Source organism: Ostrinia furnacalis, unplaced genomic scaffold (genome assembly GCF_004193835.3).
Source record: "Ostrinia furnacalis isolate ACB-3 unplaced genomic scaffold, ASM419383v2 OfSCF1734, whole genome shotgun sequence".
Lineage (NCBI taxonomy): Eukaryota > Metazoa > Arthropoda > Insecta > Lepidoptera > Crambidae > Ostrinia > Ostrinia furnacalis.
Window position 1 is genome coordinate 352,962 of NW_021131973.1, and position 16,489 is coordinate 369,450.

A 16,489-nucleotide genomic window follows, 5' to 3' on the forward strand; every position below is an offset into this window, starting at 1 on the left:
ACCCTAAAAACGCGCACTTTTACAAGCTAGTAGCAAGTTCCAAAAATTCGACAGTGTCACAACAACTCTCTCCTGTTACAACTCACCTCGGTCTCCCTATTCAATAACATGAACTCGTTAATCCTTTTTTATGTGAGAGAAGTAAAATAAAACGTTTTTTTAATAAAGTCATGTCCTTACATCTTACAATACAATTGAATTTTGCGAGCAGGAAATTAAATTTTGAGAAGATGTGCGGTACGAGAGTAGGGAGCGAAATGAACTAAAGTGGGAGTGTATGTATGTATGTAAAATGTCACTCTTAAATCTTGTTACTTACAAATTGTACGTTGAACTCTGTTGAACTGCATACAATATTTTTGTCTGCTTCTGTTTTATCTGGTTAATTGGAATAATAAAGGCTAATTGATACCACCAGTCAACTGACTTAGTTTTTAGAAGCTGTAAGCCTAGGCGCAGACCACCGACTTATAGTTGGGCCCGATTCTAATTTGAATGAAGAATCGGACGATACCAAATCGGTGTAATGTGCGCACTTTCATTATCTCCATACTGATCAACAGCCCGATCCACGTCGTCGTCCACTGCTGAACATAGGCCTCCCCCAATGACTTCCACATCGCACGGTTGGTAGTGGCCTGCATCCAGCGCCTTCCTGCTACTTTTATCAGGTCAAAATCAAATCAAAATCAAAATTTTCTTTATTTGTTTAGACTAATTAAATTAGTACTTGCAAATCGTCAAATACGGTGATCTGCCCCTAGGCTAAAAACGCTGTTTTGTTTGTGATTTTGTATGCCAAAGACAAGCTATGATGACACTTTTGAATTGAAATAATCAATGTCTTACATTATTTTTAAAGGCACTAAATTAACAACTAATTGGGTCTTCTGTGGTAGTGTACGAGTATTGTGTGCTGGTTGTGCCAAACTGATTTTATTACGGTGTGTCGTCATTCTACACAATTCTACCATAAACATAAACATAACTATGGTTTACCTATGCCGTAGCGAAGTTTGCAAAAAGAATATTCGTAGCTAAATTGGTAACAGTTACGTGACTTGTCGAATAACTGAAGGGGATAAACTTTTGCCCTCGGGCATAAGGAGCACTATTAATGGGGCTAGTCCGTGCGTATGGAACGTGGTCTGTTTTTGGTATTGCTATGCATTCCAGCGGAAATACGGAATTGATTTTCATATCTGGAGATAACGTGTCAGTGGCAGTGGAATAACATTACAAAAATCTACGTATTTTAGTGTTTTTATAGGTCTTACGCTTTCTTTGATGAGGCTCGAGTCATTTTTAACCGACTTCAACAAAAGGAAGAGATTTTCAATTCGGTTCGTTTTTTTTTTTATTTATATTGGTTTTCAAATGCTTTCTTATTTGGTTGTTCAAATAATTTTGGTTCTGATTTTTTTTAGAAATGTGTAAGCCCAGGAGCACCAAATTAGCTGTACCAGAAGATCTCATGGTTTTGAACTAAGTACACTCATTTTTTTCGTTCTTCCTTTCTTTTTTTCTTTGTTTACTTTAATTATTTCATCTTCATGATTTTCATTCATATTTATTTGCTTTTCACTCAAATAACAGTTTTATTTATACCTATCGTATTGTTGACAGGTGATAGAAACAGGCGAAGAAGGAAGCCAGTTCCTGTATCGCATCACCTGGGCGCGGGCCGGGACCAAAGGAACTACGCCGACACAACCACTCTATGAGTGAAGTGTTTGGGACCATATTAGACTCACTTAAGAGCGCTGCAGGCAAATACATAGAATAATACCTTTGCGCTGTAAGCACTGCCTATCTTTATGTTGTTATTGAACTTGTAATATGAAGAAAATTAAAAAAAGATTAAAAATGAGGCTTTCAGAGTGTACAAAGTATTATTTAGCTCTGCTTCGGAGCTGAATTTTTCATTAAAAAAGTATCTTTTGTGGCTGACTATGCTATTAATTCTTAATTATTGGGTTTTTTCACTCACCATTTTTAATTTACAGTAAGTAATTATCCTTAAAAGCCTTTGAGCATAAAAATTCTCCGCGTTCCAATAAAATGACCGAATGCGATCTAAAAATGGCAAGCACGAAACCTGCAGCGCTTTTACGTGAAATACAGTGCGACCGGCGACCCAGAGCTGAGTACGAAAAGATACCAGACTTTCTAGTTTTAAGAGACACGTGCAACGAGCTTTAAACGACTACTGACATTAAAATTTGTGAAGTATACGAACAGAGAATTGGACTTCAGTGTTTTTTTACTTTGTCGGTTTGTTCGCGTAGCCGTCGACTGCTGCCAAAGTTTGTGGTGCTTTAATGTTTCGGAGCAGTTTCGTGGTTAATTATTGTTATTTAAGTTTTAAAAGTAGGGGAAATAAAGTTTGTTTTATAATGCGTGAGGCGGTACGACTGCGTGTACAGAGTGATTACTTATTATGTAAATATTGTTGTACTTTTTTCAATGTTATCATGTGACATCATAATCTTTACTTTTATGTTTGTTTAAGTGAATATTTAAATTATTACGTTTTATATTGTAACCACTGCCTACTTATTGCGAATTTTCCTTCGGTAATTTAGGCACTGGTGTACTAAGCTGTGTTGAAAGTAAAGTCTATTAAAAACTGTTTATTTTATAATCCAATAGGCCAGAATCGAATTTTCTCGTACACTTTTACAGGGTAATCAAAAACTTGTAAATAAAAGGTTTCCTAAAGACTCCTTCTTCAATCTTCATTATTGGCCCAATTTTATGGTCCTACCTTTAAGTAAATTATTCTTGCCCCGTAAAATTTCGTCAATCGATGTTGAAATGTTCAATTTACTCACTTTAACGGTTTTCCTTACTATTTAAAGCTTGTGAGATGTATAAATAAAGTAAATGTGTAAATAGTTAGTTTATTGTGGAACTAAGCGAATTGTTATCAATTAAAAATGAGATTTTATGTAAGTACCACCTCAAGATGTGAACCAGGCTTGGCTAAGTCTTTGTTCTCCTGACAATATTTCAGTCTATAAATCATCAATGGAAGAAATCAAGTCTTTTGCAATGAAATATAAACATGTTCTAATTTTTTTTATAAATTCAATTAAATTAATTTTCTGTATTGCCATCAGCCTGAGAAGTCCACTGGTGCCTTAATAGTTCAGTGAGAAGGCAGATTGTGGGATGTGTAAAAGTGTGGTTAAACATTGTAAAATACGAAACGTGTGTGTTGCCGTTTTTAACTAATAAAGATGTGTTAATAGGCTAGTTGCCTAAAAAAATTTTTTTAGTCCGTAATGTTTAATATCAAAAAATATTGGACACATATATTTTTATTTGTCAATCTAACATATAATTACATAGTTATGGTGCGTTGAAGTTGCGCACGACGTCACAACGTGCGGCATTTTTAAGCAAGCGTTGACGTCACGGGCCTCTTCTTATGAACTTTGGGGCGCTTTATCTCTTTAAATTTTCATTAGTTTGAAAAAGTGAAAAATACGTGTAGAGTATTTTTTTATAAATTAACTGACGGACTAATTAAAACTCTTGCTTTTTGACCCAGGCAACATCCCCATTATCTTGTTTTTATTGCCTGTTCGTTATCAGATTTAGATACGGAGCACGAAGAACACAAGAAAAAGATTCATCAACTTTTTCAGAGACGTATGTACTCGTAGTTAAACATAACTTAATGCAATCTAATAGTCAAATTAAATCTCATACTAGCTTTGCCCGCGGCTATACTCGCGTGAATTTCTGCACGTCATCTGTTTTTTGCACGTGCTCGCAAACATACATTAATCCTTCCCTAATTGAAATAAATAAATTAGAATGATCTATTACAGTGTGACATCATAAAGTAAATACCTAAGTAAAATAATAATATACAGTACACATAAATTATGTTACATTGCTGTGTTTTCTCCTAAGTTACCTATTACTTAAATTACTGTGTCTGTAATTACACACTGTTTGAAACTAGCACTAAATAGTTAAAAACAATTTACCGACAAAATAAGGTTTAAACAGATTATGGTCCGACCAAACCAAAGCGTGCAGCCGGCGTGCATGATGGCGATCAGACATAACATAAAACGCATTGATCTCCATCGCCATCGCGCACGCAGGCTGATCGCGTGGGTTTGACCGAACCTTAAAGTATTTTTTCTCTAACAACTAACACGTAGGTCTTCTAAGGGTATGTTATATTATGTGGTACATGCTTTACTAAATTAAATATCTTTATGGGATGTCTTTATAAAACCATAAAAAACGTAGACTCGAGTCTGCGTTAAAATAACAGAGTATTTTTTTTATTTATTTGTGTTTACCAACTTCTACTATCTTTACAGGTCAATAACCTAAAAATACCAAGTTATTTATGATTATCTTGACATTATTAAAACGTTTTGATGTTACTATAATAATATTTACTTAGGTATACGACGAGAGCCCTGTAATCATACTGTATGTAAGTAAATGGTCAATTTATGTAGGAACTATTTCCTTGAACTAAGAGATGTTATTCAGTAAATAGGGACATGAAAGTAACTAGTAATTATGTAGGTACGGACTTAATGAGTATTTATTTAGCTTCTGGACTTACTTAAGTAGGGGTGGCGGTTTAACCGCCAGCCTTGAACAACCTTAATAAATTAGGACCGTGCAGGTAGGTATAATCCAAAATAAATATGATTTTAGTAACATAATTCGTAGTATAGGAACTACAGCTATAATCCGTAAGCGATTTTTGCTTAGGTTTTGAGTGAAAGGAAAGTTTTTTTTTTTAATTTAATTTTATTTATTTTTCTTTGTCAGTTCCGGGAAGCTGGATACAAATTTCAAAATCATTGGACCTAACTGGACACCTAACCGTCACATTTTTTCAGAGGTACGTATGTATTGAACACTATTGTTGGTAAATCACTCCTAAACCTATGCCTAAACCAGAAATTCTTCGACGCTTATTACAAAAAGTTAAACGCCCGTTGAACTTGTTTAAGTTGTCATATTTTGGTATGAAAATGTTTAACGTGTGTTTAACTTTTCTGTAATAAGGCCACTTTAGGCCACTAAAAATCTAATGGATTATAATAGGTGGTGGTAGGTAGGTACTAATAGATTTTGCAATTAAATTGTATAGTAAGTAGTGTAGAAATAGTTACGAGTACATTTTGGTAATAAACAAAAGACGTCAAGTTTTTTCTCCGAGTGCTGTGAAACATCCAATCAGAATTTTCCCTGGTTCTGACAATTCGCAAAATGAAACAAAAGAACTCAATAAAGTACGTCGTGCACAGTTGTCAGCAAAGTGGAAGACACCCGGATTCCGGAGCAATCTCTGCGGACCCGGTAACAAATTATCCGGGATTCAATTCACACGAACTTTGGATGACTTGTAGTGCGAGGCTTGGGACGCGTAGCTGAGCGATAATAGGGATATAGTTCAAAGTCAAAGTTCCTTTAATTTTGCATGGACTATTAAAAAAATTGTGCTTACAAATCGTCAAATATTAAAACAAAATTTAATAGATTAATAGAAAAAAACTTTAAAGTTTTGCTCTTAAGGAGCCTTCACATAATCTTTTAACCCTACCAGCGTTTCGAGACCAACATTTGGCAAGTGCTGAGAAGAAGCGCCGCAACAAACTCAGTCACTCACCACTGACAGTCCGCGTGACACTAAAACCAGCCTTACTGTCAGGGTAAGGTAGGGTAATTTTAAAGGTAGATATTTTTCCCACGCCTCAACGCATTAGTCAGATAACCATTTTATTACATCATATTCGTTCGTTCAGATGAATGACTTCAACTACTGATCAAAGGCCTCCCCCAAGAATTTCTACAATGACCGGTCCTACCCGCATCCAGGTGCTTCCCGCTTTTAAAATTAATTACACAATTTGTAAAAATATTTAAACTTAAAACTACCTGCACAGATTTTATTTAAATTATATTGCAATAAATGAAGTTAATAACCTAATATTTTACCTCGAAGCTGTTTACCTCTTAATATTAGAAAATGATGCATTAAATGCGGCGGTAAAAACTTTATCAATAAGTGCATCGCAGTCACACATGAGGTGCGCACGCGACCCGCGGCTTAGAGCGCAGTTATCTGGTATTTACCTGTTTACGCTAGAGTGACCACACTGGCTCATGATCTTGGGACTTTATATTTGCAGTTTTGAAACAACAAACAATAATGATGCTTATGACGCCTTAAATTATTGAGCTAAATGATGTCTTGATTGACCTAAAGGAAGTTTCAGATTCAGTCAAGTAAATTAATTTTGCGTATGCATTTTTTTAATATTGTCGTTGCGTGAGTATCCTCTGGGCTTTGTCCCAAGTTCGATCGTTCGCTCTAGAGTCTAGCTAGACCATTGGTTCCCAAAGTAGGGGGACCTTTAAAGGGGGGCGCGGACCATCTGTTTACTTAAGTATAAAAATCTGCGACCGCTGAGAGAATGCATTCCAGCCTACTGACTGCTCGATACGACCAATAAATAATTTTGACTGGAGGAGGAGGGACGCGGAATTTTTGGAATTGTCTAAAGGGGGCGCGTCTCAAATAAGTTTGGGAACCCCTGGTCTAGACCTTCACTCGCGTGTTTGGTCTATCACAGAAAGACTTAAACGCGCATGTGTTCCACTTCAAGAAACCGAGAAAAACCTTTCCTATGATTTCCCTGGCTTTCAAACCAACAAATTTTATCTAAATCGATTCAGTGGTTTGCGCGTGTCACATTTTTAATTATTAGTATAGATTATTATTATACTTAGACCAGGGTTTCCCAAACTATGGGTCGCGACCCAGTGGTGGGTCGCGAGCAAACATTGAGTGGGCCCTGCCTGTAGAACGACAGACCACCCTACCGATCTAACCGCTGCAGCGCCGGGCAGCGAGCGACTGTCAGCCGCCTGGACGGATTGTAATTTAAAAAGTCCTTTATTTAGGTATATTGTTATCGGCTAATTATCCTATAGGTGAGTCCCGAGTTTGGGAACTTGTATTTGATGAGTCGTAGCCCAGACAACTTTGGGAACCACTGACTTAGACTATCTTTTTTCAAATTAAAAATCGAATACAATACCACCTCCTTCTTCAGTTCTCTGTAACAGTCCAAATGCATAAAATTCAGTAACAAGATAAGTTCTCCGTTAAGTAAGAAATATGAAAACGATAAGCCTAATCTAGTTTATCTTAAGAGCTAGAATATCCACGCTTTTGTAAACTCTAACAACAGGTTAAATTATATATTCAATTGAGCAATATAATAGTTATAATTTTACCAAAAAGCTCTATTAGCAATTCTGCGAATAACTTTATGGAATTTCTGATTGGAAAATGGTGCTTTGGTATAATATTATAATAATAATTAAAACCGATAAATTGTTTTATGATTAATTAGCTAACTGAAGCGTCACTTTGTTTCAAAATCTAACATAATAAATAAATTCAAAACAGTATTAATTTGATATCTGTGATAACTAATATTAATACCAGTTAGGTAAGTATCAGGTACTTCCAATTACTAAATATACTTATCTGTGTGAAAACAGGTAATAACTAATATGAAAGAAATAAACAGGTAAAACGTATATGAGCTTTAGATTATAAACTCTAAAACCAGCCTATGTGACTTTGTACGAAGTAGCGTTGGTTGGAATAGTTGAGTAAGTATTTAAATATTCTGTAAACTACACAAGAGAATGGTGAATGTGAAGACCAAAAAAAATAAACAGGGTATTAAATTATAACAAATTGTTCCTTTATTTACCTCAAACTACTTACATAACTTTCAAATAGTGACGGTATTTTCACGTTCATTGAACTAGTTGAACGAGATAACAAAGTTTTTAAAAAATATTGGCGGTATTTTCACATCTCGTACTGGTCCGGTCAGTCGCGTGGTCACTGCACATCGTAATGAAAATCTAGTTTTACGATTGCGTTCAGAAGATAACAGACGTTCCTTGCTTCAATTCGTCGGTCCCGTGCAAATTGACGCCACAGAAATAATGGTCGCTGCATCCGGACAACATTGTGCCTTTGTGACAACATAATAAAGTGGAGTTTACAGTGTGTGGAAACTATGAAGCCGGAAAACAAAATGAGGTAGGTGGATTAGTCCATGCTTTTTTGTAGTGATTTGGAACGTAATGAATATTTAGTTGATTTTGTAAGTTTAAATGGGAGATGAAGGTGATTGCGATTTCAATCATCGAATTATTTGTACAATAAATTAATGTTACAAAATTTGAAATGAAATGGACGATTTCATCGCGTGCTAAACGAAAATAAAATTAAGATTTTCAACGAGAAATCAAGATAAAATGCGCCTTTTAACCAATTATTAAGACTAGAAGAATTTTGCTAATCTTGTTAATTTTAGTATTTTGAATACAGAGGCACATAGAATGTAATAAAATGTCTAATTTAAAGGTTATAAAATAGAGACGTTACTAGTATTAGGTAAACAATAGTATAATTTCTTATCAAGGTAATGATGAATGAAATAATGTAGTTTTAAGTGTTGTACGAGTAAGTACCTATTCGAGTATTTTACAATGTTTAACAATTTCAACTAACAAGAAAATGAAATAATAATATTTTCTTTATTTGTTTTCTCTATTGAAATCTCTGCAATCTTTTATGATATTGTTTTGTCAAGCACTTTCTGAGAACATAGCCAAAATAACCTTTCAGAATCTCCAGACAGTTTACTATCTACTTCCATAGCAAACAAGTGGTGTTGTGAAACAGTTTTCAAACAAAAGGAATTTTGTGTCTACGAGTGAGTACTGAAAGATATTTCAAATACTTGTTAGGACTTAGAACGTTACTGACAAACAATTTAGTTAAATGAACAGAACTATTATCGGTTGTTGAGCCTATACATTTAAATTCATGGTAATTATACTGTTAAGTATGTAAATACAAGTAATAAAACGTGATTTACATAAGATTATATTATATTTCGAGGCAGAAAATTCTGAGTTAAACATTTCCTTGACGAAAATGCTGAACAATTCCTCGCATTAAATAATGAGATGCCTTTCAAACAAAATAAGTAACAATTTAACATCAAGGGCACTTAAAAAGTGGAGAATGTAGAAAATTGCAGGAAGGGGAACGTCGCTGCTACCACCCGCTACTTCAAAGAAGCGTAGTGTCACCAAACAAACGACGGTACATCAAGCTCTTAAGTAGTTGAAATAGGGTCGATTTTGCCACAGAAATGTACAGTCTGATGTGCTGTTAACTGTATGTATAATAGTGCAATTGCAAGACGCCTTGAATCTTGATCTCTATGCGTAGTGGAATATAGATCATATTGTCTTGTACGTGATTTAGAGGAAGGCTGTTTTACACACCTGCGATTTCACACCTATGCGTCTGTGATGCGACATAGGTACTTAACAACTCCTCAGTTCTATTTTTAAAAGCAAAAAACTGAACGTGACTGAACCATCGATAAAGTATTTTATTTCAAAAAATTTAGGTACTCGTCTAGCCCTATGATAAATGGACTGTATTTATAATGAACCTAAAAATATCACACGCAAGTACACGTTATGTAGGCTTACACAAAAAAAAATCTAATTTTATATGCCTGAATGGAAATATGAAAGTACTACCTACCTACAAAGTAGACTAGACACTTTATTTTTACGAATGTGTTTGACGTAGTGGTAATAACCATAACACCATAAGGTAAATGTAATATAATTATTTGTACCTAAAAATAGATCTAACAACCATTAATTTTCGATGTCCGTGCTGTTTACTCGTTTATTTAGAGATTTCAATCAGCTTAGTTTTTTGTGCTTTAATAACAATGTTTTATCAACTCACGAAGTTTTGTTGAATACTGTGTTGACTTAATATTATTATAAAGGCGGTGATACACATCCAGTAACTGGTAGGTACATTTTGCATACTAATTCCTTACAGCAGCCACCAACTGCCATTGTGCCTAAATATACGCATTATTTACTCTGGTATACGTTAATTGGGGAAAGCCTATGTTCAGCAGTGGACGTCCTATGGCTGAAATGATGATGATGATGATGATACGTTCACTGGCATATCTGTATCTGGCAAGCGCGTAGATCGTACAACATTTGACTATCAAGTAAGTAAAAACAGCAATCTGACGATATTGTGCAAATTGAGTTTTGAATATGGCAACATTCTCACGTTAAAATTACCTATTTATCCTTAGTTATTCATATCGTAACAAAAACAGCATTCTCCAACCGAAAACCATTAAGAAATAAGAATGATTTCCACAATGACCGGTTGATGGCGGCCTGCTTGTTTCTATACAAGTCAATTTTTTTTTTAGTTGGAAATAGAACTCATAAAAACTCATAAAACTCATTTATTTCTAAAATAGGCTTTAAAAAGGACTTCTACACGTCCTAGTATTAACCCTACCACTGCTTCAGGACAATAAGTGGGCCAGTGCTGAGAAGAAGCAGCGCAAGAAATAAAGTCACTATTGTCAGCCTCGAGGCAAATAAGGAAGCAAATAGCATTTAAATGGATCCACATTGCGCCAGTTGCTTGCACATTCCGTTAAGGAGCACACAAGTATTTCTGTTTAATTTGCACGTGTATCACCGGCTTTACTTAACCACAATGACGAAGTTGGTAACTCCCAAGTAGCAAACTATACAAATGCGAGAAACGCGGAGATAGTATTACTCGTACCAACTACAAACTAGTTTGTTGCAGGATGTTGATTAAATTCCTTTGAAACTGAATTCAATGCTGGCAAGGCTAACAAATTCCCAGATCTTATGAATATTCTAAGCAGATCTCTATTAAGATCTAAGGTATCTTGCACACAAGTTTTAAGTGCTAGAAATAGGAAAAATGTAGTGACAGTCACTGTAAAAATAAAAAGTAATTAGAAAGAAAAAAGTAGTTTATAAGGGCATAGGTGCAATAACATAGCATTTTGTTGTTTATGAAAAAAGGTTTTAGTGAAAAATTCTACTATAGTCTAAATAGATATAGACTTACTATCCTAAATCAGCGGGTTTTTTCTAGATAATAATAATATTATCAATGCTTTTTGAGTTGAGTTTTGAGTTTGACTATTAATTATTGTCATCTGAGCTAAAGATTTCTAGAGATTTGGTCACCTCAGACACATAAATTAGATAAATGCCTATTTGCCTATTTGTATCTTTTCTAATATTTAAATTTTGCACGAGATTTTGTTTTATTTTGGATACCTACCAGACACAATCTGTTACGATCTGTTTCGAAAGCAATATTCACAATCCCATCAGTTTTTACATTTCGCAATATTAAATTCGCACCATTTGCAGTAAAATTTTATCGCATGCAGATAGTTGCGCTAGTGAGCAAGCTCTTTAGTCAACACGGCTGCTTTCAAACAGTTTTTATGGATACACTTGCTCGTTAATTACAAGGTATGGCTAAAAAGGGAGCTTAATGATGTTATTTTCTTGCAAAATAATGAGCTCGTAGAACTTATGAATACTCCTTATGTGTCGTATACAAGATCCAACGAGATCAATTTAAGTTTAAAGCAATCTTGACTAGCCCTGACGAAAACTCTGGGAATTGTAATATTTTTCGCTTGTAATTTTAATTTTGTGCCCATTGATTGACTTAATTTGTTATCAACTTATTTTCTCACAGTCGATAGCTATGCTTTTTTTAATTAGAAGGGAAGTAGGAGGAATCTGGAAAGAAGTTCCATTTTGTTTCCCAATGGTGTAATTTCGAGAATAACTCAATAATCATCAGCAGGAAGCGCACCAGATGTTTTTTCTTTCATTATTGTTTTGCTTTACTCGAATTCGTCACTCTCAAGTTAATATTGATATTAAAATATCGAATAAATCCAATGGTTTACATAATGAATGATGGTTAATCAATCCACATTTTTTCACCTTTATATTCAGCTTATCAAAAAATAAGGTGAAATTGCCACATGGCAACAAACTTTACCTTCCTGCCAAGAAGTCCTGTAGAATGCAGGGTATTTTTACCCACATAGCAACACCAATGCACTCTCGTACGATATTCTACACTGCAGGGAGGGAACCTCAAGGGAAATCATAATGAAATGTTTAGATGTCAAGTTTTATTTAGAAAACTGACGGTACATATTGATTTTGATTACTTATCCTGGTTTTTAAGACATTGGTGCAACCGAATGGCTTGGTGCTTAACGTACTGGACTACTATAACGTTCAAAAGCGTCGAGCAGACATTTTTTTAAGTGAAAGGTTATTTCGTCATCGCGACGTCCACTGCTGGACAAACTTCGGCCTGATCATCACTTACCTACCATCAGGTGAGATACAGGCCAAGAGCTTCCTCGTTGTGGATAAAAAAAAACTAAAGGATTTTTTACGACTAATCCCACGCAGCCTGCATCTAGGTTCTTCTCGCAACCTTCACCTACGCAATCATGAAATCTTATCTTATCGACATAATAAATGGTCTTATTTATCGTCTGGAATCGACGTAATTCCACGAAATAAAATGATATCTGCGTGGGCAGGCCTTCTACAAGGTGAATGTTGCGGGAAGCACCTAGATGTAGGCAGCGCAGGAGCGGTCGCCGTAGAAATCCTTGAGGGACGCTTTTATCCAGCAAATGACATCATTTGCCTGGAACGATTGAAAATTGTATCGTATCATTCATACTAGCCCGACGGATCAGCAAGCTGAAGTGGCAGTGGGCAGGGCACATAGTACGCAGAACTGACGGCCGATGGGGCAGCAAGGTTCTGGAATGGAGGCCACGTACCGGAAAACGCAGCGTGGGACGTCCACCCACAAGGTGGACCGACGACCTGATAAAGGTAGCGGGAAGGCGCTGGATGCAGGCCGCTACCAACCGTGCGATGTGGAAGTCATTGGGGGAGGCCTATGTTCAGCAGTGGACGTCCTGTGGCTGAAATGATGATGATGATGATGATGATGATGATTCATACTAGTAAGACCGGTCGTCAGTCCATCTAGTTGGAGATACAACTGTATTTAGCTAGCTAATTATTTCCACTTTGATTGACATATCAGGGCGAGGTTTCTCCAGCAGTGCCAAGTCGCCAGCATATCGTTACACAGCCGTTACTTTTAAGTGCCCCCGGATTAACGTCCGAGCACATTAAGGAGACGGGACCGGAATAAAACCGTTTATGGCTGCCCTAGGAAAGTGCTGTGTATTCACAGTGTTATCGAGTAATCGACAGTCAAAGTATATCGACATTAAATTAGAAGTTAATCAAAATCAAAATTATCTTTATTTGTGTAGACTAATTAAATTAGTACTTACAATACAAATCATCAAATGCTCTTAAGGAACCTGTACATGTCTCATTATTATTTGCCCTACCAGCGCTTCGAGACAAACATTTGGCAAATAATGATTGTTTTTTGTTTTAATTTTGTTGGGCAATGATAACTCATGTCTGGAAATTACAGAAAGTAATGCAATAAATCTAAAAACTACCTGTCACTTTATCAACAGATTTTATATTCCTTCTATCATGTGGATTATAAGAACTAACCTTAGTTGCTTGAGAATACCTATTTTTTTAAATTTTATATTATAATTTTTTATTCCTATTTTAGTATGAAAAAGTATCGTTATAATTATCGAAACCATATTCATTTCTCTCATTTTATCTGCTGCTTTTAATATACCTAGCTAGTTTTAAGTAGGTATCTAAAAATGTACATTTAGGTTAGGTATATACTTTAGTAGGTACACTTAGTTCACGATTGCATAAATATGTAAATAATATAACTTTTATCGATAGGAGACCCTCCCTTTTCAAGCCCTACAACAGTTGGTGTTGACACTCGTTTCTTATCAACTCGAGATTGCGGGCGCGCCAATAAAGCCGTTATCAATTTCGGAGATGATTGTTACACAATACAACGTTTTACGGTTAGGATGATGCTATTTCTTAATATTTAATCATGCTCCTCTTTATTTTACTTCTATCACTTTGGTTAACGCAGCCAAATAAAATTATTGTTTAGAACTGTCACATGATCCCCAGAAAGATTTGTATTTTTTTCCGATTATTCTTCTTCCTTTTCCATCATTGCTACTCCAGTGTTACCTACTAGTTTTTACATTTTAACCTGACTATTACCCAAAATTTTACCATAGAAGTCCAAGTATGGGTATATTATACAGGACTAGGATTTATACGAGGAATAAAAACACTATATTGAACACCAAACAATAAAGAAAAAACAGAATAGACGTTCTTATTGCAATGAAGCTATCCCTTTAGACAACCTAGGGAGAGGCCAATTAATTAGTTAATACGGGACTATTCCCACCTCTCTTTCCCACCACTGCAACTCCTGTGTAGCCAGGATCTACAGCGTGACCGCTAATTATTAACCTAACCAGTGAAGGTCAAGTTTGTCCAATTATCAGGCATTAGCTTGTGACACATGCTGAGACGGAGACCTTTTGCTGCCGCAACTCTGCTCACATTATTTCATTTCTAATTGTTTTTTATTTTGAATGTGCATGTTAAATATTGAATTACGTAATCTTGTTGAACTATGTATGTGACTTTGTGTGCAGCAAATAAATGTTTACTTACTTACTTACAATTAATTAGTTAGAAAATGTATATTTTACCCAGGGCCCTCAACATGGAGGACAGCCAGCCCCCGTCGCAGGCGCAGTCCACAATCACTCTGGTCAATATCCACAACATCAAACCCGAAAAGGATTACGAGTACAACCCGTTTGAGCACAGAAAACTGGCACATCCCACATCGTAAGTATTCTATAAGTTCTTTTTGAGGCTTCAATATCTCTACATATTATAAAACAAAGTCGTTTTCCTGTCTGTCTGTCCCTGTATGTTTAGATCTTTAAAACTACGCAACGGATTTTGATGCGGTTTTTTTAATTAGGTAACAGTGATTCAAGAGGAAGGTTTTTAAGTATAATATATTGTACCTGTGTGTGTGTGCAGGGGCGGGTCGCTAGTACAAGACAAAATTATAACAAAAAACATCAAAATTAGTTTAGCGGCTTAAATTATGTAATCGTAACAGACGGCTGTCTGAATCTAGCTAAATTGAATTAGGGCTCTTGAACACACAGACACGTCCTGATACGACGCGACGTCGTATCGTGTTTATGTGTAAGAGCCCTCACTTTCATTAATGTAAACCATGAACGGGAGGCTTGCCAAGTTTCACTCTTCAGAATAATGTAAAAGGGAAAGATACACAAAATACTAATAATACACTAACATAATTGACTCGATCACTTGTTAAAAAACAGAAGCAAAAAGGTTGTTGCTTCGATTCCCACTCAGGCAATTCGATTATTTCAAGTTAATCAAAATTTAGTTTGAAATACGACTTTTAAGGCTAGAAATTTTTAACAAATAAACGCAGTAAACTTTTTTTTAAAACTCTAAAACAAAAAAAAACCTTTTTTAGTGTAAAAGAATTTAGTGTCAGGATAATTTGCTAAGCCAAGTCATAATTGAGACAGGTATATTAAAAGTCTAGCTACCTCTATTCACCCCTCATTAACTAGTCTTAACAGTATTAACTAGTATAGACGTTTTAAATGAGTCAAGTCAGCGTACCGTTTTTAATTTCACACTTTAATCCTTATAGGTATGTCATGAAATTATGTACAATGAAAGCCTCTTGAAATTATGCTAAAGTTATAACAAGAGCGCTGGTAGGGTAAAAAGATTATGAGACATGTAGTTGTAGAGGCTCCTTAAGAGCAAAATATTTGACGATTTGTAAGCACTATACAGGGTGGAAACGATAAGTGATCTCATTCGGTTATTTCTAAACTATACAAGATATCGAAAAACTGATTACTAATCTTGAAAGTACTTCACAAGCTCTATCCAACGGTACTAATATTAGGAATTAACTGGATCTATCCGAAAATTTAATGTTTTCAGCCTCCAGTTTTCAATAAATGTACACGAAATATTTTTTGAGCCTATTCTGTACAAAATATTAATAAATCAGATGGATCGGTTATCCTGCTCAACACATAATTCAGAAGAAGATAAAACGCCACCAATTCCCGGAAAACGAGAACCTATTTTGTGTAACTATATCGAAAGATATGGGTCTATCCATCCATCACACTCACTCGCTATGGAATGCTGCCACAGGAGAGTGAGAAAGATGATTGATAGATTGGTACATCAGATTACTCAAATGGTTTTTCAGAGTTTACCCCTGATTCCACTCTGGTAATATAAATGTATTATAGCTACACCATCATTGGCTATCTTAATAACAATAATTTTGTAATATCAATAATAGTTAAATCACCACGTGTGTCGGAGTAAATAAACTTGATGTAGGCATTGTAACTCAATATTGTCTTATATGAAAACATACTAGCAGCCGTTTCTAGTAAACAAGTGTTCCAATACCTAGTGTATCAGATATTAAATCGACGGATGTAGGCTGTTA

At 35.4% G+C, this 16,489-nt stretch overlaps 2 protein-coding genes across 2 annotated transcripts in view; both read left to right on the top strand.

Moving 5' to 3' along the window:
- The window catches only part of NGR-A9 (neuropeptide receptor A9), a 74,342-nt gene extending 72,532 nt beyond the window's left edge, over nt 1-1,810 (top strand). Inside the window, exon 13 of the mRNA XM_028305578.1 lies at nt 1,627-1,810. The gene's annotated coding sequence lies outside the window, so the exon portion shown is untranslated. The remainder of the gene's footprint in view (nt 1-1,626) is intronic.
- A 6,085-nt stretch (nt 1,811-7,895) lies between these two features.
- LOC114353534 (proton-coupled amino acid transporter-like protein CG1139) overlaps nt 7,896-16,489 on the top strand; it is a gene marked incomplete at its 3' end in the record, with an annotated part of 34,679 nt that continues 26,085 nt past the window's right edge. The window contains exons 1-2 of the mRNA XM_028305573.1: nt 7,896-8,116; nt 14,665-14,802. Coding sequence (XP_028161374.1) covers nt 8,094-8,116; nt 14,665-14,802 — 161 coding nt within the window. The remainder of the gene's footprint in view (nt 8,117-14,664; nt 14,803-16,489) is intronic.